The sequence below is a fragment of the Mobula birostris genome, chromosome 5 (genome assembly GCF_030028105.1).
Source record: "Mobula birostris isolate sMobBir1 chromosome 5, sMobBir1.hap1, whole genome shotgun sequence".
In the NCBI taxonomy this organism is placed as follows: domain Eukaryota; kingdom Metazoa; phylum Chordata; class Chondrichthyes; order Myliobatiformes; family Myliobatidae; genus Mobula; species Mobula birostris.
The window spans coordinates 36,270,220-36,296,130 of NC_092374.1; the positions used below are offsets into that span (position 1 = coordinate 36,270,220).

Genomic DNA, 25,911 nt, shown 5'->3' on the forward strand with positions numbered 1-25,911 from the left:
AAGGCATGCAGGAGTGTGATAGATCAGCTGACTGAGTGGTGTCACAAGAAAGTTGTAAAATCATCCAGCTCTATCATGAGCACTAGCCTCCCCGGCATTTAGGACACCTTCAAAAGGCAATGTCTCAAAAAGTTAGCATCCATCATTAAGGACCCCCATCACCCAGGACATACCCTCTTCTCACTGCTACCATCAACAAGCCTGAAGACACACACTCAACTTTTTAGGAACAGTTTCATCTGCTCTGCCATTAGATTACTGAATGGATAATGAATCCATGAATACTACCTCACTATTTATTTTTCTCTCTTTTTACATTACTTATTTCATTATATATATATATAATTCTTGCTGTGATTCAGGGATAGTTTAATTGGCTGTGGCAGTGAGATAAATAGTTACTTTCCTTCATTTTCACAAGAGCCTCTCCAATCTCTTCAACCAAGGGAGTTTCAGTGACAGACCAGGTATACCTCCTTAATCTAATTGGTTCACTCTCTCTGGAATAGCAGTAGACACTCACGGGCATATGTCATCAAACTTGTTGTTTTGCAGCAAACAAATATGTGAACTTGAGATCTCTAAGGCTTCAGGGTAACCATACCAATATCCAACTTCCCCTCTCAAGCTCAGCTCAGTCAGGAAACACTTCAAATGAGTGGGCAAATTAAATAACTACAATGAAACAAAGGGAGCTTAAAACACAGATTTAATTTGCAAGAGTTCATTCTGTTGCCACTTCCTGGTGAAAAGTGGAGTTACCAGTAAAGATAGCTTCATTGCATGATTATTCCAGTGTTTGGTTTCAGCTTCTGGAAACTAGGGGAGGGGAGGGAACATCAACTCAGACCATGAGAGGCCTGTGTCAGGCATTTTCATGCCTTACAGGGCGCAGATTGGTAGTCTGTGTGGGGCGCCACTCCTCACACAGACTAGAACAATGTGGGATTAAGTGCCTTGCTCAAGAGCACAAACATGCTACCACAGCAGAGGCTCGAACTAGCGACCCTGAGTTAACTACACGAACGCCTTAACCACTTGGCCACGTGGAAACTGGATGGAATTAAATCAGGTGGAAATATGGATTCTGATTTAGGAAGAAGGTGGTGGCAATCTTGGGAAATTAGGGACATTGTGCGCATTTGACTTTATTTGGTGAACCAAACTTCACCTTATTTAATTGTATTTGGTTTGACAACAGGCTGCCAGTCCCTTTCCTTCCTGTTTACCCTTGTCAAGCTGTGAGAATTCTTAAACAAGAGAGCCTTCATCATCATACTGTGATGAATAACCATCTATGTCAATTCTTTGGTAGTACCTGTTTTGAAGGCATTTAATCTTACCTCATTTGTATGTTTTTCTCACTTGGTCTTCTTAGAGCAATGGTACATAGTGGAATAGTTGAATCAGGTTTACTATCACTGACATACACTCAGTTGCCACATTATTAGGTACTTCCTGTATGTGTTGTGCATTCAGAGATGCTCTTCTGCACACCAGTGTTGTAACTTTTGGTTATTTGAGTGACTGTCACTTTCCTGTCAGCTTGAACTAATCTGACCATTCTCCTCTGACCTCTCACATTTGCATGGCATTTTTTCTCTCAGATCTGCTGCTCACTGGATGTTTTCTTTTTAACAGTTTTCTGTAAACTCAGTATGTGAAAATCCCAGGAGATCAGCGTTTCTGAGATATCAAACCACTATGTCTGGCATCAACAATCACGGTCAAAGTAACTTAGATCAAATTTCCTCCCCATTCTGATGTTTGGTCTGAACAACTGAACCTTTTGACCATGTCTGCATGCTTTTCTGCATTGAGTTGCTGCCTCTGGGATGGTTTTCTAGATCTATGTTCCATAAGAGTTGGCAAGTCCAAGTAATGTACCTGGGATAAGAAGGCAGTCAGTACTAGTGACCACAAGATATCACCAGATCCTGGTTACGATGGATCAGAACCAATCACGATCTCTAGTGAAGGAATGTTGTTTGCTGTACCCGGTCTTGCTGTCATATATTGCAATGTGACTGCATCGTCATTCAGTGGCCTAGCAAGCCACTCACTTCAGGGGCGATAATTACTGACTGTGCTTATCCTGCCCACATCCACAAAAGAATAAAAGAAATATTAAATTCTTCCTGCTAAGAAAGCCATGCTTTGTGTGGGGAAAATACTTTGAGCAGAACTGTATTTTAGCAGTGATAGAAATAGTTTCGAAAATACTTAAAAAGATTGCTTTTCTTGATAGGTTGTCTGTTGGTCAATTATGACTCCAGTACAGTGGGTTATGAGGTGACTTAAGAGGTTGCAAATGGAACAAGAGACATCATTTTGGAGTCTCTTTAGACCAGGTTGCTGTGTGCTCCCCATGACACATTGTGGTGCAGTAGGAGGCACTGCTGCCAGGAAGTTCCAGCAATTTGGGTTGCTCCCAATTTGTTGAAATAGAACTTGCACTCCGGGCTCCGGGTTTGTACTCTATGATCCTCTGGGTTCCCTCCAGGTGCTTCAGTCTCTTCCCAGAATCTGAAATTGTGCCAGTTTGAAGATTAATTGTCAAGTCAAGTCACTTTTTATTGTCATTTCCACCATAATTGCTGGTACAGAACATAGTAAAAATGGGACAACATTTTCCAGGACCACGTGCTACATGAAACAATACAAAAACTACACTGAACTACGTAAGAAAAAACACAAAAACTACACTAGACTACTGACCTATCCGGCACTGCATAAAGTGCACAAATCCGTGCAGGCACTACAATAAGTAATAATAAGTAACTAGACAACGGGGTGACCTGTTGAGGCACCCTTTGAGAGAAGGGTAGTGCAGTCTGATGTGACCAGAATGAACATGAAATTTTCCTGAATGCTATTGGTATCGCTTTGCTTTGGAAACTGAAGTAGAAAAACTCAGTTTATTAAAGAAGAAGGACACGTAGCAAAGCAAATATAGCTGCTCTTCATTTAATGAAGGACACTTCTGATGGCATTATTTCTGGTTTATCTGCCACCCTTGTGCCTCTCGTTGTCATTCTGGAGACATGCAGTCCTTTCATCCCCGGTTTCTTCATCTCTTCTGCTGTTTTTTTGTATGTCTCTGATTCTGGAGACATGCATGCCTCTCCTCCTCTGTCTCTTCTTCTCTCATCTTTTTTTGTCCTGACTCTTTGATCCTGGAGTTGTTCGGCCCTGGCCTCATCCAATTCTTGTTCTCTCCCTCTCCTTGCCGCTTCGCCATGACATTTGGCGTCATCTGTTGACCGTAATGTCCCCCTTCCCTTTCCATGCAGCATAACTAGGCTGACCATTTTTTTACCCTAATGCTGGATAGAAGATACGAAGCAATAACACCAAAGGATGCTGATTATTCTTCATGATGTGGTTGGTGTTCTACTAAATGGACGTGATATAGTCACTGCTGTCTTTTGACTGCAGCAAAGGGTTTTATGGGTGTCTCAAAGTATATCATTACAATAAGGTTTAATTATCTCTTATTGATGGGTGGCAGTTAGATCTGTCCCAATCCTGCACATGCTGATGGTGATTAGCAGAATGTGACCCCGCGAAATAGAGCTGCCCTGCCCTTTTGCTCCGGTAGGTGTCGCTGCTGAGGCTGGCCGTGCGCATGCGTCGGGCTGGCGCGTCCCGATTTCCATGATAGCCAATCGGGTCTTGGGTTAAAAGGGAGCCTGTTTATTTTGGTGAATGAGCAACTTTATATGAATATATAACCCTGAACTTTGCCTTCATTCTGTAAGTTAGCGCAATTTAATTCGATTTAGCCAAAAAAAGCACCGTTTGCACTAATTGGAGGTCACAAACAGACAAACAGACAGACAGAGCATGAGAGTTTTAGTAGTATATAAATAAACAAGACAATAGGCACAGTAGAGGGTAGTAGGTTGGTGTCAGTCCAGGCTCTGGGTATTGAGGAGTCTGATGGCTTGAGGGAAGAAACTGCTACATAGTCTGGTCGTGAGAGCGCAAATGCTTCGGTGCTTTTTGCCAGATGGCAGGAGGGAGAAGAGTTTATATGAGGGGTGCGTGGGGTCCTTCATAATGCTGTTTGCTTTGCAGAAACACTGCGGTGTAAATGTCTGTGATGGCGGGAAGAGAGACCCCGATGATCTTCTCAGCTGACCTCACTATCCGCTGCAGGGTCTTGCGATCCGAGATGGTGCAATTTCTGAACCAGGCAGTGATGCAGCTGCTCAGGATGCTCTCAATACAACCCCTGTAGAATGTGGTGAGGATGGGGGGGTGGGAGGTGGACTTTTCTCAGCCTTCGCAGAAAGTAGAGATTCTGCTGGGCTTTCTTTGCTATGGAGCTGGTGTTGAGGGACCAGGTGAGATTCTCCGCCAGGTGAACACCAAGAATTTTGGTGTTCTTAACCATCTCTACAGAGGAGTCATCGATGTTCAGCGGAGAGTGGTCACTCCATGTCCTCCTGAAGTCAACAACCCTCTCTTTTGTTCACATTCAGAGACAGGTTGTTGGCTCTGCACCAGTCCGTTAGCCGCTGCACCTCCTCTCTGTATGCGGACTCATCGTTCTTGCTGATGAGACCCACCACGGTTGTGTCATCGGCGAACTTGATGATGTGGTTCGAGCTGTGTGTTGCAGCACAGTTGTGGATCAGCAGAATGAACAGCAGTGGACTGAGCACACAACCCTGGGGGGCCCCCGTGCTCAGTGTGATGGTGTTGGAGATGCTGCTTCCAATCTGGACTGACAGGGGTCTCCCAGTCAGGAAGTCTAGGATCCAGTTGCAGAGGGTGGTGTTCGGGCCCAGTAGGCTCAGCTTTCCAATCAGTTTCTGAGGAATGATTGTGTCGAATGCAGAACTGAAGTCTATGAACAGCATTCGAACGTACATATCTTTCTTGTCCAGGTGGGTTAGGGCCAGGTGGAGGGTGATGGCAATGGCATCGTCTGTTGAACGGTTGGGACGGTACGTGGACTGCAGGGGGTCCATTGAGGGGGGCAGCAGGGTCTTGATGTGTCTCATGATGAGCCGCTCGAAACACGTCATGGTGATGGATGTGAGAGCAACAGGACGGTAATCATTGAGGCAGGACATTGAAGACTTCTTCGGCACAGGAACGATGGTGGCGGCCTTGAAGCACATAGGAATGACGGCGCTGCTCAGGGAGATGTTGAAGGTGTAACTATCTGTGTTGCAGGTAGCTGGCTGGAGAACTGGGCTTGTGAGAGAGAATATTTTACAGAGAAACAATGGAAACTGGACTGATGAGAATAGTCTGAGAATCATAATGGATTTAATGAGCTGAACAGCCTCCAAAACTATAAGAAAATATTTAAAAATTTCAAATTCATTGTGCCATCACAAAAAGTTCCTTCTCCACTCGAGCCATCATAAGACCATGAGAATGCAAGACACAGAAACAGAGTTAGGCATTCAGCCCTTTGAGTCTGCTCTGTCATTTCATCATGGCTGATCCATTACCCTCTCAACTCCATTCTCATTCCTTCTCCCCATAACCTTTCAAGTCCTGACTAATCAAGAACCTATCAACCTCCACATGCAATGACCTGGCCTCCACAGCTGCCTATGGCAGTGAATTCCACAGATTCACCATCTCTGGCTCAAGCAATTTCTCTTCATCTCCTTTCTAAATGGATATTCTATTCTGAGGTAGTGTCCTCTGGTCCTAGCCTTCCCCAGCATAGTAAACCTCCTCTCCACCTCCACTCTATCTAGACCTTTCAATATTCGATAGGTTTCAATGCGATTCCACCACGCCCTCCCCCCCCCCCACCACCAATTCTAAGTTCCAGCAAGTAAAAGCCCAGAGACTTCAATCACTCCTCACATGATAAGCCTTTAATTCCGGGAATAATTCTTCTGAACTTCCACTGAACCCTCTCCAAAATCTGCACAGTCTTTCTTAAATAAGGGGCCTAAAACTGCTCACAATACTCCAAGTGAGGCCTCACCAGTGCCTTATAAAGCCTCATCATTACATCCTTGTTTTTATAATCCAGTTCTCTTAAAATGAAGGCTCACATTGTATTTGCATTCTTCACCATGGACTCAACCTGCAAATTAACCTTTAGGGAATTCTGCACCAGGACTCCCAAGTCTCCTTCCACCTCAGATTTTGGAATTTTCTCCCTGTTTAGAAAATAATCTATGCTTTTATTCTTTCTACCAAAGTGTATCACTATACACTTCCCAACACAGTATTCCATTTGCCATTTCTTTATCCATTCTCCTAATCTGTCCAAGTTTTTCTGCTGCTTCACTGTTTCCTCAACACTACCTGCCCCTCCATCTACATTTATGTCATCTGCAGACTTGCACACAAAGCCATCAATTCTGTCATGCACATCATTGGCAAACAGTGTAAAAAGCAGCAGTCCCAACACCAATTCTTACAGAACACCACGAGTCACTGGCAGCCAGTCAGAAAGGCTTCCTTTATTCCCACAGCCTACCTCTTGCCAAACAGCCAGTGCTGCCTTCTTTACTGTAGTACAATGGACTCTTATTCTGTTAAACAGTCTCATGTGGCACCTTGTCAAAGTCCTTCTGAAAATCTAAATACACAACATCCACTGATTCTCCTTTGTCTATCCTGTTTGTTATTTCCTCAAAGAATTCCAACAAATTTGTCAGGTAAGATTTTCCCTCAAAGAAACCACGCTGACTTTGACCTGCTATATCATGTGCCCTTAAGTACACTGAAACCACATCCTCAACGATCAGCTCCAACATCTTCCCTACCACTGAAGTAAGGCGAACTGGCCTATAATTTGCTTTCTCCTGTCTCCCTTCCTTCTTGAAGTGTGGAGTCATACTTGCAGTTTTCCAGTCTTCCTGACCCATACCAGAATCTATTGATTCTTGAAACATCATTATTAATGCCTCCACAATCTCTTCAGCTATCTCTTTCAAACCCCTGGGGTGTAGTCCATCTGTTCCAGGTGACTTACTGTATCTACCTTCAGACATTTCATTTTCCAAAGTAACTCCTCCCTAGTAATCTCAACTGCACTCACTTCTGCCCCTTACTGTCTTGAACTTCTGGCATACTGCTAGTCTCTTCCACAGTGAAGACTGATGCAACATACTTATTCAGTCTGTCCGCTACTTTCTTGCCTCCATTACCAGCATCATTTTCCAGCAGTCCGGCGTCTACTCTCATCTCTCTTTTACTCTTTATATGTCTGAGAAAAACTTGTGGTATCCTCTTTGATATTGTTGACTAGTTTACCTTTATATTTGATTTTTTCCACTTATATCTTTTTAGTTACTTCCTGATGTTTTTTTTTAAGTTTCCTAATCCTCTACCTTCCCACTAATTTTTGCTTTATTATCTCCCCTCTGTTTTATTTTATTTTGGCTTTGATTCCCTAGTCAGCTACGGTTGTGTCATCCTGCTTTTAGAATGCTTGTTCTTTGGGATGTACCTATCCTGTGCCTTCCAAATTGTTCCTTGAAACTCTAGCCACTGCTGCTCTGCCATCATTCCTGCTAGCATCCCCTTACAATCAACATTAGCCAACTCCTCTCTCATGCCTCTGCAACTTCTTTTACTCTACTGTGATAGTGATACATCTGACTTTAGCTTCTCCTTCTCAAATTGCAATGTGAATTATATCATATTATGATCTCTGACTCCTGAAGGTTCCTTTACCTTAAGCTCTCTAATCAAATTCAGTTCATTGCACGACATCCAATCCTGAAGAGCTGATCCCCTAGTGGGCTCCACCACAATTCTTCTAAAAACCATCTTGTAGTCATTCTACAACTTCTCTGTTTTGAGATCCAGCACCAACCTGATCTTCCCAATTTACCTGCATATTGAAAACTGCCATGACTATCATACTATTGCCCTTTTGACATATATTTTCTATCTCCCTTTGTAATTTGTAGCCCACATTCTGGCTACTGTTCAAAGACCTGCATATAGCTCCCATTAGGGTTTTTTTCACCCTTGCAGTTTTTTAACTCTACCCACTAGGATTCTACATCTTCTAATCCTCTGTCATCTCTTCTAAGGATTTGATTTCATTTTTTATCAACAGAGCCACCTTATCCCATCTACCTACCTGCCTGTCCTTCCGATACAACGTGTATCCTTGGATGTAACACTCCCACTAAAATCTTCTTTCAGCCACAACTTAGTGATGCCCACATCATAACTGACAATCTCTAACGGTGCTACAAGATCATCTATCTTATTCTGCATGTTATGTGCATTCAAATATAATGTCTTTTTTTCTGTATTTGTCATGCTTTTTGATTTTGTTCCCCTTTTTCACTGCATCTCATCCCACTGACTGCAACTTTGCCCTATCATCTGCTTGTCCTTCCTCACCGTCTCCCTACACACTGCTTCTGCCTGTAAACCAACCGCCATATCCTCAGTCCTATCACTCCAGTTCCCACTCCCCTGCCAAATTAGTTTAAACCCTCCCCAACAGCTCTAGCAAACCTGCCTGCAAGGATATTTGTCCCCCACAGGTTCAGGTGTAATCTGTCCCTTTTGTACAGGGGGTACCTTCCCCAGAGGTGATCCCAATTTGTAATAAGCTCTTCGGGCCTGTGCAAGGAGCTGGAGAGTGTTGGGCTCCAAAGTTTGTAGCGCACCTGAATTGGGTAATTGTTGTTTAATGAGCTTCATTAATCATTTAAAGTTCCTTGTGTTTTTTTTTCAAGCAACCCGCTTTTGTAATAAGGCCTGACTTTCCACTGCCCCTGGGTTCCAATATTGCTAGCACATCTCGTGACAGAAGGACCCTGCCAGTAGTGGACTCAGTGGAGGTTAAACAGCAGCATTTTGACATCGGTAGACTTAAGGTGAGAATGTCACCTACTCTCAAGTCCACGTCTGGAGTCTACATTCCAAGTGTCTCTAGCCTACATTCTGAATTTCTCGAGTCCGTGGTCTGAGCTTCTTTGGTCTACACCGTCTTTTTCTGGGTCTCAAGTTTGGCAAAGTTCTCAAGGTTCTCCATGTCATCCAGGGTCTCCAGCTCAGTAAGGTTCTCAAGGCACTCCAGGATTCCCATGGCCCGCTAGATTTCTGAAACTTATACAATGTTTCCGAGGTTCATTCAATGTTTTCTCTGTCTTGAGGTTTCTAAGTATCTCTCAGGATCTGCAGGTCTCTCTCAAGTTTCCCAGGCTTCTCTCAAGTTTTCAGGACTCTCTGGCCATCGGGCACCAGCCATAGGGAGGGCGGGTATGGTAGCGAGCTCTTTGAGCCTCTCCGGGGAGCTGGAGTGTGTAGGGCTCTGAGGTTTTTAGAGCACCTGAATTGGTTAATTGTTAAGTTTATTTTGATAGGCTCGGGGGTTCCATGTTACTTGTATTATTTAAATGGACGCCCAATTAGCACTAGTCCCAGGGTCCTAGTTTTGAGAATGTTACATCTCACGGTGTTGCTCGTCCAAGCCACCGATGTTCTTTTGGAATTATAATGAATAAACTCTGGTCACGGTCTCTACATTGCAGTCTGTCTTTCATCCACATGAGAGTTCCGACATTGCCAGTGCACAGCATGACACCAATGATCCAGAAATCTGAAAGCTGGCCCCCGCAACAGTTTTTCAGCCACACTAAATCATCCTATTCTTACTGTCACTGGCGCATGCACAGGCAGCAATCCAGAAACTGCTACCCTGGAGGCTCTACTTTTCAGCAGGGATCATATGTCAGGGATTCCCAGGAGCATGTTGTATTTCTTGAAATCACCTTTGAATCTTTTTTTTCCCTCTCCTCCTGGTGATCACTTCCCATAGAAGAGTGTGTCTGCTTTTGGACACTGATACCAGGCACCAGAATGATATGGTCTGCCTGGCACGGCTGACTGATGTTTGGGTCTCAGCACTGATGGTGCTTGACCAGGAGATGATGCTGACATTGGTTTGTTAATCCTTCCAAAGGTGTTGTGAGATTTCGTGTCGATAGTATCTCTCCAGTTCCTTTTGTCTCTTTACTCTTTTGACTGTTTATTCCCCCCACAGACGCCGCCTGGCTTGCTGATTTCCTCCAGCATTTTTTTTGTGAGCAACTCCACTGCACCACTGATTAGTTGCAAGATTTTAGAGCAACTTTGTTATGCAGAACTTCCTTCTGGTTAAATTAATCTCCTTCAAAATGAGAATTGAGTCATTGACTTTAGCGGAAAGCTGAAGAAGTGTACACAAGATAAATAACTTCGGTAGAAATGTAAGAGCTTTGATTAGGATGGTTTCAGTTGATTGTCAAAGTTGGCTGCATGATTTTAGGCAAACAATTAGGAAGAAGAACATAAGAAAATACAAATACATTTGTCAGATGGTCATAAAAGGAATTTGTTCTGAAAAATTGTGAGATAATATCTGCAGGAAGGACAAACAAGGCATCGAGAAAGACAATGAAGGAAAAATGATGATTAACACTGAGGAACAGAGGCAATCCCTGTCCTTGGATCCCTGATGGCAGATACAACAGTACAGTAGATAAGCTATATGACATAGTGTGCACATCATGGAATGTAATCATGTGGAAGTCATCTTGGAATTTCTCAAAGCCCTAGATAAGTCACAGTTGAAAACTTAGATTCAGAGGTTAATAGATCAATACAGCACAGAAACAGACTCTTCAAATCTTCTAGTCTGTGCTAAACTGTTGTTCTGCCAGAGTGACATTGATCCACACCTGCACCATAGCCTTCCATATACCTCCCATCCATGTCCATATCCAAACTTCTCTTCAATGTTGTAATCGAACTTGCATTCACCACTTCCACTAGCAGCTCATTTCACTCTCACACCACCCTGTGAGTGAAGCCATTCCCCCTCACTTCCCCTTAAATGAAAGGTTTCACCTTTTACCCTAAACCTATGACCTCTAGTTCTAGGTTTGCTCATTTCAGTGGAAAGAAAGCCTGCTTGCACTAACCCTATCTACATCTCTGATAATTTCGTATACCCCTACCCAATCTCCCCTCATTCTCCTGCATCCAGGCGTGTTTCACTACATTTTAGAAAGGACACAGAGGAGATCAATAGAGTTACATCAGGAGAGAATGGTTGGGGTTGTTCTCTTTAGAATCAATGGGTAGATGGGGGAGGTTTTACTGAGGTCAATAAAATTATGAGAAGTTTACACAAGGTGTTGTAATATGAGTGTAATTAAAAGTAAGTTAATATTAATTAGGATATCATGGGGGGTCTACTTCCGTTTGTGGTTCTTCCGGTGGCCCTCGTGTACATAGTGTTCCCGCCATGCCGTACGGGTTGTGAAAGGCTCTGTATATACGTAACGTTTTGAAGGTCGAGATAAAGTTGTTTCTTTGGCATGAAGTTGTCGAGTGTGCCTTTTCAAAGTAGAAGTTACCACATACAAGAAAGCATCAACAATTTACTGCTTGAACTCATCAGGTCGAGCAGCATCTGTGGGAGGAAAGGAATTATTGATATTTCAGCTTGAACCCCTGCATCTGAAAGGTTGATTGCTGTTGACAGAGAGAGAGAGAGATCAGAAACGGGTGGGTGAGGGTGAATTTTAAGGTAATGGGTAAAATGATTATTGGGAAGTTGAGGAGAATGTCATTCATTAGTAGGTGAGTAATATGGAACCCACCACCAGAATCGGAGATAAAAGCAGAAATCCGTAACAAGAGTAAGGATTGAGAGCTGTAATGTGGGAACAACTGAAATAGTCTCACCATGGACATGTGAGTGAGGCAATGCTGCAGTAGGTGGTGCTACTGGCTCACAGCTGCGATGACCCAGTTTCCATCCTGACCTCCAGAACGTCTTCCTGCCGCTGCCGCGCGCTTCGGCTTGTGGCTCTGTTTGTCCCCTCCTAAATGAGGCACGAAAAATAATGGAAGTCCGGACAGTCCTGCAGTTGGCCCTATGACAGACATTGTCTCTGTTCTCATCAATTTAAAAATTACTCCTCTGGCTATTCTGGGTCTGATGAAGGGTCAATGATCTGAAATCTTGTCTGTTTTCACCTATCGTCTGTGTATTTCGGACATTAGCATTTACAATTCCAGAAAGACGCATCCGAAACGCATCGAACTATTAGAGAACATTGTGGGAAAGTGTACAATTTGCATGGCTCTAGTCGCAGGGGGTTTCAATTTGGGGTCCACGGACCGCTTGCTTAATGGTATTGGTGCATGGCATAAAAAATATTGGGAACTCCTGCTAGTGGAATATTGGTAATGCTGTCGTCGTTGTTTGTAGGGATGCGGTGTTGATTGCTAATAACTTCGTAAAGGAATTTGGTATGTAAATGAAGAACAATTGAAAGCTCATGGCTTTTATTATAAGATGGCTTGAATCTATTTATAAAGTTTAACTCTCTTTTCTTTTTTTTAAATCAACATTCTTTGTTTTTCCAAGTTTGGGAGACATGGACTTGTGCTCATCATCCTCACACAGATGTAGTAACACGGCTCACCAGGAGATGGCAGATCTTGCTGCCGAGGAAACATTTTTTTCCCCGTCTTTGCACACACGGGATTTTCAGCGAAAAGTTAAAAGAAATTAATTGCCGTCAACTTTGCCTGCCGCAGCTTATTAGCTCTATGTCCAGGGTTACTGAAGATTTTATCGGTCACCGATATGAATGTGTCACTGACTAAGGAACGAACAGGGCTAAACTACAATCGACAGTTTGGAAGGTGAAAAACCTTTCATTCTAAAGCCGGTTTCATGTACTGTATAGTGCTTGTCTCCAACTCAGCTCTAATCAGGGCAGTCTTGATTTAGTTCTGGTAATATTGGTAGCCGTTGCATGTGCATGGTCTGTTGTACGGAAGCAGAAAGGATGGAGTGAGAATCTAACTGCTCTTATAAGAGCAAGGAGTGGAACTCCTGATATATTAATCACTGGACGAACACTGGCGGAATCCTGCCGAATCTGTGCGGGGCTGAGTCCGACCCACACTGCGCTCAGCACAAATGCTCTTACCATGGTAGTGTACTGGCAAAACTGGATTGAACTTTGGGGCTATGCGCTCGAGTTGCACTTGTATGCTAACGATTTTACAGCTAACGTAGTGTTTTACCAACACCATGTAACCTTTAGAGCTTCGACTCTGTCTAGGGCCAATCGGAGCCGTGGGGCGTCTTCAAGAGGGGGCCGCACTTGGAGCACATAGCTTTGGGCTCAGAGCTCGCATGCCTATAAATACCGGAGCCACTCCAGCCAGCTTGCACTGCTACACTGAACCTCCGATCAACCGTCAGGAAGACGGGAAGAATAAAAACGAGACTTCGACTAAACTGGGCACTATTTGTGTAAATTATCTATCTGAATTCCTTCCCGTCCATTTCAGAATCTTGCAGGTATAGAGCGGGAAATTAAGAGCAGCAAGTGTGTGCAGTAGTTCTGTGGCAGCCTACCCTGATGTATTCTGTAGAAACGACCCAAGTCTTCGACCCATACGTCCGGGTAATACAGAATGCCAATATTTCTCATTACGCCTCGAACAGGTCCTTGCTGCAGCCCCTGTGGGACTACCTGCGAGTCAACCACCAGGATACCCTCCGCTCGCCTCTCTTTCCAGTCATCATCTCAGTCTCCACCTACTTCATCACCTGCACCTTCTACATGACGCTCGACATCTTGGCTCGCAGATGCCCGGCCATTAACAAGTACAAGATCCACCCGGAGCAGCATGTAACGTGGGCAAACATTCTCAAGACTCTGTGGCTTACCGGCTACAACCACGTTATCTTTGTTTTCCCAGCAGCCGCCTTCCAATGGTACTGGCGACTTCCGATCCCCCTCCTGGAAGACGCACCGCAGCTCTCCGAGTTCCTTATAGGAATCCTCAGCTGCACAATTCTCTTCGACTTCCAGTATTACTTCTGGCACCTTATGCACCACAAGTTTCGATGGCTCTACACGACTTTCCACGCCATTCATCACGAATATTACGCTCCCTTCTCCTGGTCGACGCAGTATCTATCTGCCTGGGAACTGATCAGCCTTGGCTTCTGGACCACCATAGACCCGATTATCCTGCAGTGTCACAGCCTGACAGCGTTCACCTTCATGATCTTGAACGTCTGGCTGTCAGTGGATGACCACAGCGGCTATGACTTTCCTTGGGCTTTACACAATATTATCCCTTTCGGGCTCTGGGGCGGCTCTGTGAAACACGATGCTCACCACCAGAAACCACAGTACTATTTTGCCCCTTACTTCTCACACTGGGACTGGCTTTGCGGCACTTGCTGCGAATACAAGCGCTCGCCCGCCTGTTTGGAGATGGAAAAGAAGCGACGCAAAGCCAGCAAAAGCAAGAAATATATCTAGCATCCCGCTGTCTGATGAAAGCCGCATTTCTCCCGCGTAAAACAAGGTGCCAGGAGAAGCGGGTTGGAGACGACAGAGAAATCGGCAGTGCAATGGTCAAATAAAATCTTGAGTGAGGTGACTGCCGGAATATTCTGACGTTAAATATCGCAGTTATTTATTTTTCACATGTTAAAACGAACGCAATACCTTTGAAGTAAGCTATGTGTAGTACGGTATAAAAACGCGCTACATTTGTACTTACCGTTATACGTGAGGTAAATATCCATTTTAAAGAGGTACCATGATTATGAATGTTTCAATTATCTTACGTACATTCTGTAATGTATATTGGAAAGAAACCTCTGTGGCATCATTTCTAAGCATTTGCAAAAAATTTGCCCCAAATATTTAAAATAATACGTCATATGTATTTAAGAATAGATTATGGAATACAGGCAAAAATGTAAATATGACCTTAAAATGCAAAATGTCTTCGAATGCAAATAAAAATGTTCACTTTTTATCTGTTTGTGGTTCTGTGTTCACTAGTTCTCTGAGAGTAGCATGGCGTGGTGATCGGTAAGGCTTGCATAAAATTTCAGGCAATCACACTGTGCCGACCATGTCGCACATACTTGAAAAGGTTAATAACTGAATTTAACACTTACATTAAATAGTCCCTTCCTTATTTTAATGATAAGTCGGAGAGGGCTCTGCTGTTTATTCACCGTGCTCTGACGCTGTTGGCCGCAAACGACACTCACATTGCACAGGAATAGTTAACTAAATCGATGACCTTTCATCTACAACGATCTGATGTAAATGTGAAACTAAAATGTCACGCCTTCACTGTGGTACAGCTTGTCGAAGCTCACAAAATGTTTGGTGTTTTCAACCAGATGTTAGAAGATACTTTAAATTATACAAATTCCCATCCACGTCCCGTGAAGGTTATCCTCCCCTCTGCTGTGCATGCCTGGGTCTTCAGAGATATATCGCCCCTCTCCATTTCCATCCAGCCGACTTTGTGCAAGCCCTTCGTTTTGTATTGAACAGTCCGTTCTGGTTGATCGAGAAGCACAAATATCACTCAGAGTTCTATTTGTGTTCCGGGAGAATTCCTAATACAATATTTGGACGGGCCGATTAGAGGACAGGTCATATTGGATCCAATACTGCGTAATGAACTTCATCAGGTTACAGATTTCTCCGTGGGTGAGCATTTCGGAGATAAAGACCACAGCTGCCTGAGCTTTAGCATAGGAATGGACAACAGCAGAAGCAGACGGTTTGCAAAGTAATCGGGGAGAGCATACTTAAGGTCTAGGAAGCGAAGATCAGCCAGGGCTCTTGAGAATTATAAAGTAGCCAGGAAGGATATTAATAAGGGGTGTGGGAAAGCTAGAAGGGGACATGAGAAGTGCTTGATGAGTCGGATTAAGGAAAACACCAAGGTGCTCTACACATATGTGAAGAACAAGAGGATGACAAGAGTGAGGGTGGGACTGATCAAAAGGGTGTGATAGAGCAGGTCGGACACGAGAAATTTCTCCTTCTCGCCCCTCCCGCGCCGCCCCCCGGAGCCTTGTAATTCTCATTACAGTATCCCTGTCTGACAATGCTGACGTCGCGCTAATTGGAGACACATGCTCAGTGGAAGCGTTCATTTCGTAGGGTGGGGAAGAGTGCGGGCTATTGGAAAATAGCTAGTTGATCGATTTTGTTGTAGACCAGTGAGTCTTACGTCAGCAAAGGGTAAACAAAATGAGAGACTGCTCAGGGAGAGGATTTACGAGCAATCGGAGAAGTATAGTCCGATTCGCAATGGTCCGAATGGCTTTATGAGCCTTATGAGCAAGTCGTGCTTCGTGAGCGTTAATGACATTTTTGAGGAAGGGATAAACAAACTGATGAAAATTGATTTGTGGATGATGTGTATATGGATTTTAGTAAGGCATTTGACAAGGTTCATTCTGGAAGGTCCATCCGGAAACTCATTTGGCATTGAATCAGTGAAACCTTGTCCGCATTGATTGGGAATTGTCTTGTCCACAAGAGGCAGAGGGTGGTGGCAGATGGAGTGTATTCTGACTCTAGGTCCGTGACCAGTGATGCTCTGCAGGGATCTATTCTGGAACCCCTGCTCTTTGCGATTTGCATAAATAACTTGGGCGGGGAATTGGAAAAGTGGGTTAGTAAGTCTGTAGATGACACAAAATCTGGTTACGTTGTCGATAGTGTAGAAGGTTGTCTGAGGCTACAACGGAATGTTGATAACATTCAGAGCTGAGCTGAGAAATGGTAGATGGAGTTCAATCCAGAAAAGCGTGAAATGATACACTTTGTAAGAATGAACTTAAAAGCAGTTTAGAAAGTTAATGGCAGGATTTTTGGCGGCGTGGAGGAGCAGAGGGACCGTGGGGCCCAAGTCCATTGATCTTTCAAATTTGCCTGCAAGTTAATAGGGTGCTTAAGACGGGTTCTGGTGTGTTAACCTTCCTTAGTCAGGGACAGAATTTAAGAGCCCTGAGGTAATGTTGCAACTATTTAAACTTGGTAACACCATGCTTGGAGCATTGTGTTCAATTCTGTTTGCCTCATTATTGGAAGGATGTGGAAGCTTTAAAGAGGGTGGGATTTACTAGGATGCTGCCTGGTTTACAGAACATGTCTTAGGAGAAAAGGCTAAATGAACTATGTCTTTTTTTTCTTCCGAGTGAAGGAGGGTGACAAGCGACTCAATAGAGGTATATAATTTGTAAGAAGCAAAGAAGTAAGGACACCCAGCAAATTTTAACCAAGGGGGCAATTACGAATACCAGAAGTATTTAAAATGAGTGGAGAAAAATATGGGGAAGATGTCAGAGGGAGTTTTTAACACAGGGAGTGGTGAGTTTCTGGAATGCCTTTTGAAACAGAGATGAGGATAAGGTTCTTCAGCTAGAGAGTCATGAATCTGTGGAATTCATTGTGACAGATGGCTGTGAAGGCCAAGCCATTGGGTGCATTTAATGCAGTAATTAATAGGATCCTAATTGATATGTAGTTTGAAGGAGAAAGTGAGAGAATGGGATTGAAATAAATCATCCATTACTTTTTCTGAGAGTGGTGGAGGCCAAATCATTCGATATAATTAGTGTGCCAGATCATTAGATATACTTATAAAAAGTATTCAAGCACCTTGGGTTTTATTGTTTTACAGCATTGAATGACAGTGGATTTAATTTGGCTGTTTTTGGCAATAATCAACAAAAAAAGAGTGTTGTGTCAAAGTGAAAACAGATCTCTACAAAGTGATAAATTAATTGCAAATATAAAACATAAGATAATTGATTGCATAAGTATTCATCCCCCTTAATATGGCATGCCAAATCATAACTGTGAAGTCAAGGTATTTCAATTGATTGTAGTAAAAATACACCTGTATCTGGAAGGTCCAACTGCTGGTGAGTCAGTATCCTGGCAAAAACTACACCATGAAGACAAAAGAACACTCCAAGCAATTCTGCAAAAAGGTTATTGAAAAGCACAATTTAGGAGATGCATACAAGAAAATGTCCAAGTCACTGTATATCCCTTGCAGTACAGTTAAGTTGTTCATCAAGACATGGAAAGAATATGTCACAGGTGTAAATTTGCCAAGAGCAGGCTGTCCGCAAAAACTGAGTGACCGTGCAAGAAGGGGACTAGTGAAAGAGGCCACCAAGAGACCTATGACCACTCTGGAGGAGTTACAAGCTTCAGTGGCTGAGATGGGAGAGACTGTGCATACAACAACTGTTGCCCAGGTACTTCACCAATCCCAGCTTTATGGGACAGTAGCAAAGAGAAAGCCACTGTTGAAAAAAACTGACATGAAGTGTTAGCTAGAAAGCATGTGGGAGACTGAAGCAACACACATCAAAGTTTCTGGTGAACACAGCAGGCCAGGCAGCATCTCTAGTACCTCTTCCTAGAGATGCTGCCTGGCCTCATGCATTCACCAGCAACTTTTATATGTGTTGCTTGCATTTCCAGCATCTGCAGAATTCCTCGTGTTTGGGAGACTCTGAAGTCAGCTTGATGAAGGCTCTATGGTCTGATAAAACCAAAATTGAACTTTTTGGCCATCAGACTACATGCTTTTTTTTGGCAAAACCAAACACAGCACATCATGAAAATCACACCATCCCGACCATGAAGCATGGCGGTGGCTGCATCATGCTGCAAGGCTTGTGAAGGTAGAGGGTAAAGTCAATGCAGCTAATGCAGGGAAATCCTGGAGGGAAACCTGATGCAGTCTGCAAGAGAACTGCAACTTGGGACAAGATTTGTTTTCCAGAAGGACAATGACCCCAAGCGTAAAGCCAAAGCTACACAGGAATGGCTTAAAAACAACAAAGTTAATGTCCTGGAGTGGCCAAGTCCAACTGAGAATTGGTGACTGGACTTAAAAAGGGCTGTTTACTCATGATCCACATGCAATCTGACAGAGCTTGAACTGTTTTGTGAAGGAGAATGAGGAAAAATTGCAGTATCCAGATGTGCAAAGCTGATAGAGACCTATCCACACAGACTCAAGTCTGTAATTACTGCCAAAGGCGCATCTAATAAATACTGACTTGAAGGGGGTGAATAATTATGCAATCAATTATTCTGTGTTTTATATTTCTAATTAATTTGGATCATTTTGTAGGGATTCATATTCACTTTGACATGAAAGAGCCTTTTTGGTATCAAAAAGAAAGCCAAATTAAATTCACTGTGAGTCCATGTTGTAACAACATGAAAATTTCCAAGGGCGGGGTGAATACTTTTTATAGGCACGTAGATGTTTAGCTATTTATACAGATGATTCATGTAGTGATGGAGTATAGTACCAGAAGGCACAGTGTCAGAATACAAAGACACCCCTTTAGAAAAGAGTTGAGGAGGAATTTCTTTAGTCAGAGGGAGGAGAATCTATGGAATTCATTGCTACAGGCAACTATGGAGGCCAAGACACTGGGTATATTTAATGCAGAGTTAATACGTTCTTGATTAGTAAGGGCACCAAAGGTTAGAGGGAGAAGGCAGGAGAATGGGGTTGGGTGGGATAATAAACCAGTCATGATTGAATGGCAGAGCAAACCCGATAAGTCAAATGACCTAATTCTCCTCCTATGCCTCATTTAAGGTGGAGTCAAGTAAATATTCAATAGATTGAGGAACTGAGTGTCATGGACATCTGGCACAGAAGAGATGAATGTCAGGTAAAGAGTTTGGGTCCTAGTGACTGGCTTCTGCTTCTATTTTCTTCTATGATTCTGTCTTTGTAAACTAATTTCTATCCCTGTTAGTTAATGTTGAATTGCACTCAGGAAATAAACATGCAAGTACCACTGTGAGGGAAAGACTTGATGTTTACTGAGATAAATTGCTTTAGCTGCTAGTCTTTCTGCAAGAACTCACAGAAAGTAGCCAAGCAACTCATGAGATTGGTGTCCACTTCCTGTACAACAGCTTTTGTGTTGTCAGTTAAGTAAGCAAGATTGTAAACCTAAATCAACATTCACACGTATCTGCACTTGGCAGATATACAAGTCTTAATTCAATTTCCAAATGCCTTTAACTCATGGTTCGGGTTTCATAAGGAGATATGAAACTGCAAAGATAGGAGAGTGCACTGCGACCATCATGACAGGAAGTCTGCTCTATTCAAGGTTAGTGCATGCTGTTTCTCTGCTCTTTGTCTCTTCCAACTAACCTGGAGGCCCTCTCCACACAGGCTCTCCCTCACCACACAGCTGATGAATCCAAAGGAACAGTGGAAACCGATACAATCTGACACTAGCAGCATCACAGGGCTTGCCAGTCAGCATTGAACCCAACAAAGGATTGCCTTAGGAAAGATAGATCTGTTTGTCCTCAGTGTTTCCTCCTGAAGCCTTCCCCATGAGTCCCATGAGTGACAGGTGAGGTTGGAGATCAGAGTTTTCCTTCTCCCAGATGAGCTGCCAACTACAGTTGACAAACCCCATCTGCTGAAGCGACTGGCTTGAAATATCAGTGAAATGCCTTTGCCCCTTCTCCTGTCAGTAGAAACAGTTCTGCTGGGCTTAGTAGCTAAGCCACATGTGACGGCCAGAAGCCAGACTAGGCTGTCAGATGCTATTTGAGATACCCGCCATTGGAAGCATTTAATTGTCACAATGGCGGGTGCATTGGGAGCAAGGGTGGACCCAGATGCAAGACTCATCTTTTGAGGTTACGGTATGGACTCCAAGCCAGAGACTGGGCAAGGACCCAATACCTGGGTCTTGCCTCGGGCTCGGTCCCCAGAACCAGGCATGGACATGACATGGGCTAGGAAGAGGAGGAACATGGAAAACAGAGCCTCAGTCTCGGGAGAGCAGGTACATGGAACCATGGACACATACACAGAACACAGAGTTGGGACCCCTCCTTGGAAACAGGACACAGGGCCGGGACTCACACACAGAACAGTGAGCTGGGACCCCTCCTTGGGAACAGGACATAGGGCTGGGACTCATGACCACTCCCGCCCCCCCGCGGAGCAATAGCAAGACGGCCTGACTTACCCCATGGAGGCGAGGACAAGACAAGACAAAACAAACACCAAACAACAACACACATCTGATCTAGCTCCAGTGATAGAACTAGACCGAGGTGCAGGCGAGGGCTACAGAAGAGGGCTACAGGTGACAGGGGCAGAGAAGGGATCCAAATTGGGGGGTAGGACAGGAATCACAGACCGCCAGGGCCAGGACTTGACTAGGTACTCAGATGCCACCAGGGCCAGGACTCGACTGAGTACTTGGATGCTGCCGGAGCCAGGACTTGGACTTGGACGTGGTACTTGGATGCCACCAGGTCCAGGACTCGACTGGGTACTTGGATGCTGCCAGGGCCAGGACTCGACTGGGTACTTGGATGCCGCCGGAGCCAGGACTTGGACTTGGACGTGGTACTTGGATGCCACCAGAGACAGGACTTGGACGTGGTACTTGGATGCCGCCAGAGCCAGGACTTGGACGTGGTACTTGGATGCCGCCGGAGCCAGGACGTTGTACTTGGAACCTCAGGGTAGTGGCGAGCTCTAGACTCGGCCCAGGAACAGTAGCCAGTGGCTCCTGATTCTCTCCGGCAGGTTAACTGAAGGACCCACCTTGATGAGGAAACTTTGCAGGCTCGCTTCGGCGAGGTAACTGGACAGGGTTGCTCCGGTGAGGAAGGGCGAATTATCGGCAGAGACTAGGCTTGCTCCGGCCAGGTGACATCGGCACACCATAACTTTGATGACTTTGCAGACGCTCCTGCGCCGAACGGCTGAAAGCTGGAGACTATAAACTACCTGTTCAGCCGAGCATTAGTTGCCTCTAATCACCAAAGCCGAGGGACACGGGAAAACAAGGAATTAACGGTCCGGATGGTAACATAAACAAGCTAAATTTAAAGGGGCCCCGATCCGAACCATGACATTAATAGGTTGTGGGAGCTTATCCCCATTACCTTCCCTGGGTATGACAACCTTGAGGAGCACCACCACTCCACCACAAACCACCCTCTGCAAACCCATCACCATAAATATATACAGCACTTCATCTCCTAAATATTCCATACGCTTGGCAAATTATGCAGCTAACTTCATGACTAATATACTGCAAAGTCCTTTGATGCTGAACTTTAAGAAAATAGGAAAAGGGATTAATGGAATCATTTTGGGAAATAAATGCACACTGAGGTCAGTCAAGTTTTTTAAAAGATATCAGCCAGGGATTCCTTAACTTTTTTAAGCTTTGAACACCTTTAACCAAGAGGTCCGTACACCCCAGGTTGGGAAACCCTGATGTAGACACAGGAATATGAAAACGCAGGTCAGCAGAAAAGCAGGTGAGACTGCGGATGATGGAAACCACTCCCTTCTTTTCATCCACCCTTTATTTTACCTTATCCCTGTGTACCATTACTCCTCCTCTTTCCCCTCCCCCATCTCACAACCTGCCCATTACCTTCCACCCTCTGGTTCTCTCCCTACTTCCCTTCATTCCATGGTCTCCTGTCCTCTCCAAATACATTCCTTATTCTTCATCCCTTTGCCTTCCTAATTTATTACCACCCACTTCTCACATCATTCCCTTTTCTCCTCTTCCCACAAACTTCTGCCTTGCCCTGCTCAACCAGATTCATCCATCCCCTGCCAGCTCCTGCTCTTCCTCCTCCCCTTACCCTCTGTTTTCTGGCTTCTGCCCCTTTCCTTTCCAGTCCTGATAAATGGCCTTGTCCTGAAATGTTGACTGTGCTTTCTCTTTAGGTGCTGCCTTACCTGCTGGATTTCTCCAGCATGTTCTATGTTGATATAATTGAATGCGAGCAGGAGTAAGTTACTGCACAGGATTAAGTTCTGGCCTTCTCCTGAATCTATGAGATCCTTCTGCCTTCCTGTTGTCTGGAAAAGGGCACCTACAAAGATTTTATGCCTGTCGAGATTGAGTGGCGCTGAGGTTTTCAAACAGCAGTCAGGTAATTCATGTAAGAAAGTTATGAAGGTCTCACAGCTAGGGAAACAGGGGCAAATATGAACTTTCTTATTGGAGAAACAAACAATCTGCTGGAGGGACTTAGCAGGTCAAGCAGCATCTGTAGCGAATTTTCAACCTCTCACTGCTGCGGGTGGAAGTCCCCACTTGCTTCAAAAAGACAACAATTATACCAGTGTCTAAGAAGAATAATGTGGGCTGCCTTAATGACTTCATCCAGTAACACTCACATCGACAGTGATGAAATGCTTTGAGAGGTTGGTCATGACTAGACTGAACTCCTGCCTCAGCAAGGACCTGGACGCATTGCAATTTGCCTACTGCCACAATAGGTCAACGACAGACGCAATCTCCATGGCTCTCTACACAGCTTTAGACCACCTGGACAACACAAACACCTATGTCAGGATTTTGTTCGTCGACCACAGCTCAGCACTTAATACCATCATTTCCACAATCATGATTGAGAAGATGCAGATCCTCGGCTTCTGTACCTCTCTCTGCAACTGGATCGTCAACTTCCTAACTGGAAGACCACGATCTGTGTGAATTGGTGATAATATCTCCTCTTCGCTGATGATTAACACTGGTGCACCTCAGTGGTGTGTGCTTAGCCCTGCTCTACTCTTTCTATACTCATGACTGTGTGGCTTGGCATAGCTCAAAATTACAATTTATAAATTTGCTGATGTTACATACATTGTTGGTGGAATCTCAGATGATGACGAGAGGGCATACAGGAGCGAGATATGCCAACTAATGGAGTGGTATTGCAGCAACAACCTGGCACTCAACGTCAGTAACACGAAAGAGCTGATTGTGGACTTCAGGAAGGGTAAGACGAAGGAACACATACCAATCCTCATAGAGGGATCAGAAGTGGAGAAAGTGAGCAGCTTCAAGATCCTGGATGTCAAGATCTCTGAAGATCTAACCTGGTCCCAACATATTGATGCAGTTATAAAGAAGGCAAGACAGTGACTATACTTCATTCGGAGTCTGAAGAGATTTGGCATGTCAACAAATACACTCAAAAACTTCTATAGATGTACCGTGGAGAGCATTCTGACAGGCTGCATCACTGCCTGGTATGGTGGGTGGGGGGGCGTGCTATTGCATAGGACTGAAAGAAGCTGCAGAGGGTTGTATATCTAGTCAGCTCCATCTTTGTACTAGCCTACAAAGTACCCAGGACATCGTTAGGGAGCGGTGTCTCAGAAAGGCAGCGTTCATAATTAAGGATCCCCAGCATCCAGGGCATGCCCTTTTCTCACTGTTTCCATCAGGTAGGAGGCACAGAAGCCTGAAGGCACACACTGAGTGATTCAGGAATAGCTTCTTCCCCTCTGCCATCTGATTCCTAAATGGACAACGAGCCCTTGGACGCTACCTCACTTTTTTAATATATATTATTTCTGCTTTTTGCACTATTTTTAATCTATTCAATATATGTATACTGGAATTTGGAATCTGTTTACTTATTTGTCTATCTATTTATTTATTTAGTTGTTTTAAATAATTGAATGAATAAATAAATAAATAAATCCCAAATTCCAGTATGAGTATATTGAATAGATTTTTTTTAAAAGTGCAAAAAACAATCATGCAGCAGTTGTGGGCAGCCTTCTTCCTAAATCTCCGTTCGCAAAGCCAAGCCATGATTATTATTTTATTTTGTTTTTTTCCTTCTAAATAATGTATTGCATTGAACTGCTGCTGATAAGTTAACAAATTTCACGACACATGCCGGTGATTATAAACCTGATTCTGATTCTGTAAGGAATTGTCAGTTGTTTCTGGTTGAAATCCTATATCAGGACTGGGTGTTTGCTCATGCTCTCAACATCTGCTGTCTTTTTCCCTTCAGTTCTCTTTCAGGGTTCTTGTTCTGTCCCAAATTGCTCAGACTGATATTTATATCAGCTGGGTTTCTACCACACTATACTGAGTGAGATCCTTACAGAGGCACATTTAAATAAGATTCAGATTTCTCTACCTTAAGGAAGCCTCACCTGTATCATAACAGCATCTTACCAAAATGCAGTAGTGTAACAGAAATTGCAGAACAGAAAATGAACAATGTGTGCCCAATTGGATTATAATTCCGACAAGGAGCATATTAAAATTCGCCCTATTTTGTCAGTTTAGTATTGTCAAGAGAAGTGTGTTCCAGTTTGCCCTCACTTGATTAATCAAGTGGAGCTTAAACACTTAAACCAAACTGATTCATTTAAGTCTCATCCCAAATAACTGTTTTGCAAATGTCATGATGGGGGCTTTAGAAAATGGGGGGGAAAATCTTATTTTTTGGAGGCAAAATCCCTATTTAAAAATTCTTATGATGGAGCAAGGGTGGAACGTGGGTCAAACAGACTTAAAGGGAACTTTAAATATGAAGTCCTGACATTTGACAAAGCCATTATTAATTTGAAGAAACACTCTTGAAAAAGCACTTTAAACAATCAACATATTGGAATGATTTCAAATTGACATTTGTGCAAGAGTGTTGGCAGAATCTTGAGTGAACTGATGTTGTGCAAAAACTGCAGAGAAGTTTGCATGCTGATATACAAACAATAGTTACATTGATAAATTCCAAAATCAATCCTGGTGGCATTGAGTTGCTTTGTGACCTAGAACTAATTAAGGAAATCGCTGACAATACAGATAGAGAAACAATTTTGGAATTTGTGCCCTAAAATCAAACTATTTTGGATTAAAATAGTCATTGGCTGAATTATGAATGTATATTCAAATTTTAAAATAAGGCATTTGGCTAAAAATTATTATTATGAACATTGTTATGCAATATTAAATCCAAGGTGTAATTCAGTTTGAATGACTTCAGAAGCCATTCTCATGCCATCAATTGTCTTAACAATCTATGATCATCTGAAGTTTACAGGCAGTTATCAGGTTCGATAAGGGTTCCATTCCTAATGGAATATATACTGTATCTAGTATTAATGAAAACTATGAAACATATTATTACTAATACTAACTAGAAAATTGCTCGGAAATGTATGATTTCTGCAAACCTGTAAGTCCCTATATTTGAATTCTTACAAAAACAAAACAGGATTTCTCCAAAATTAGGGTGAAAGAGTGGA

At 43.6% G+C, this 25,911-nt stretch overlaps 1 protein-coding gene across 1 annotated transcript; it reads left to right on the top strand.

Annotated features, from left to right (window-relative positions):
• Positions 1 to 13,286: 13,286 nt before the first annotated feature.
• LOC140197231 (cholesterol 25-hydroxylase-like protein 2) lies at positions 13,287 to 14,760 on the top strand. The gene has a single exon (XM_072257156.1). The coding sequence runs from the start codon at positions 13,386 to 13,388 to the stop codon at positions 14,298 to 14,300; it is 915 nt and encodes a 304-aa protein (XP_072113257.1). The 5' UTR covers positions 13,287 to 13,385; the 3' UTR covers positions 14,301 to 14,760.
• The last annotated feature ends 11,151 nt before the right edge of the window (positions 14,761 to 25,911 follow it).

Coding starts and splice junctions, on each gene's coding strand:
- LOC140197231 (XM_072257156.1), top strand. CDS start 13,386: ATGTATTCTGTAGAAACGACCCAAGTCTTCGACCCATACGTCCGGGTA.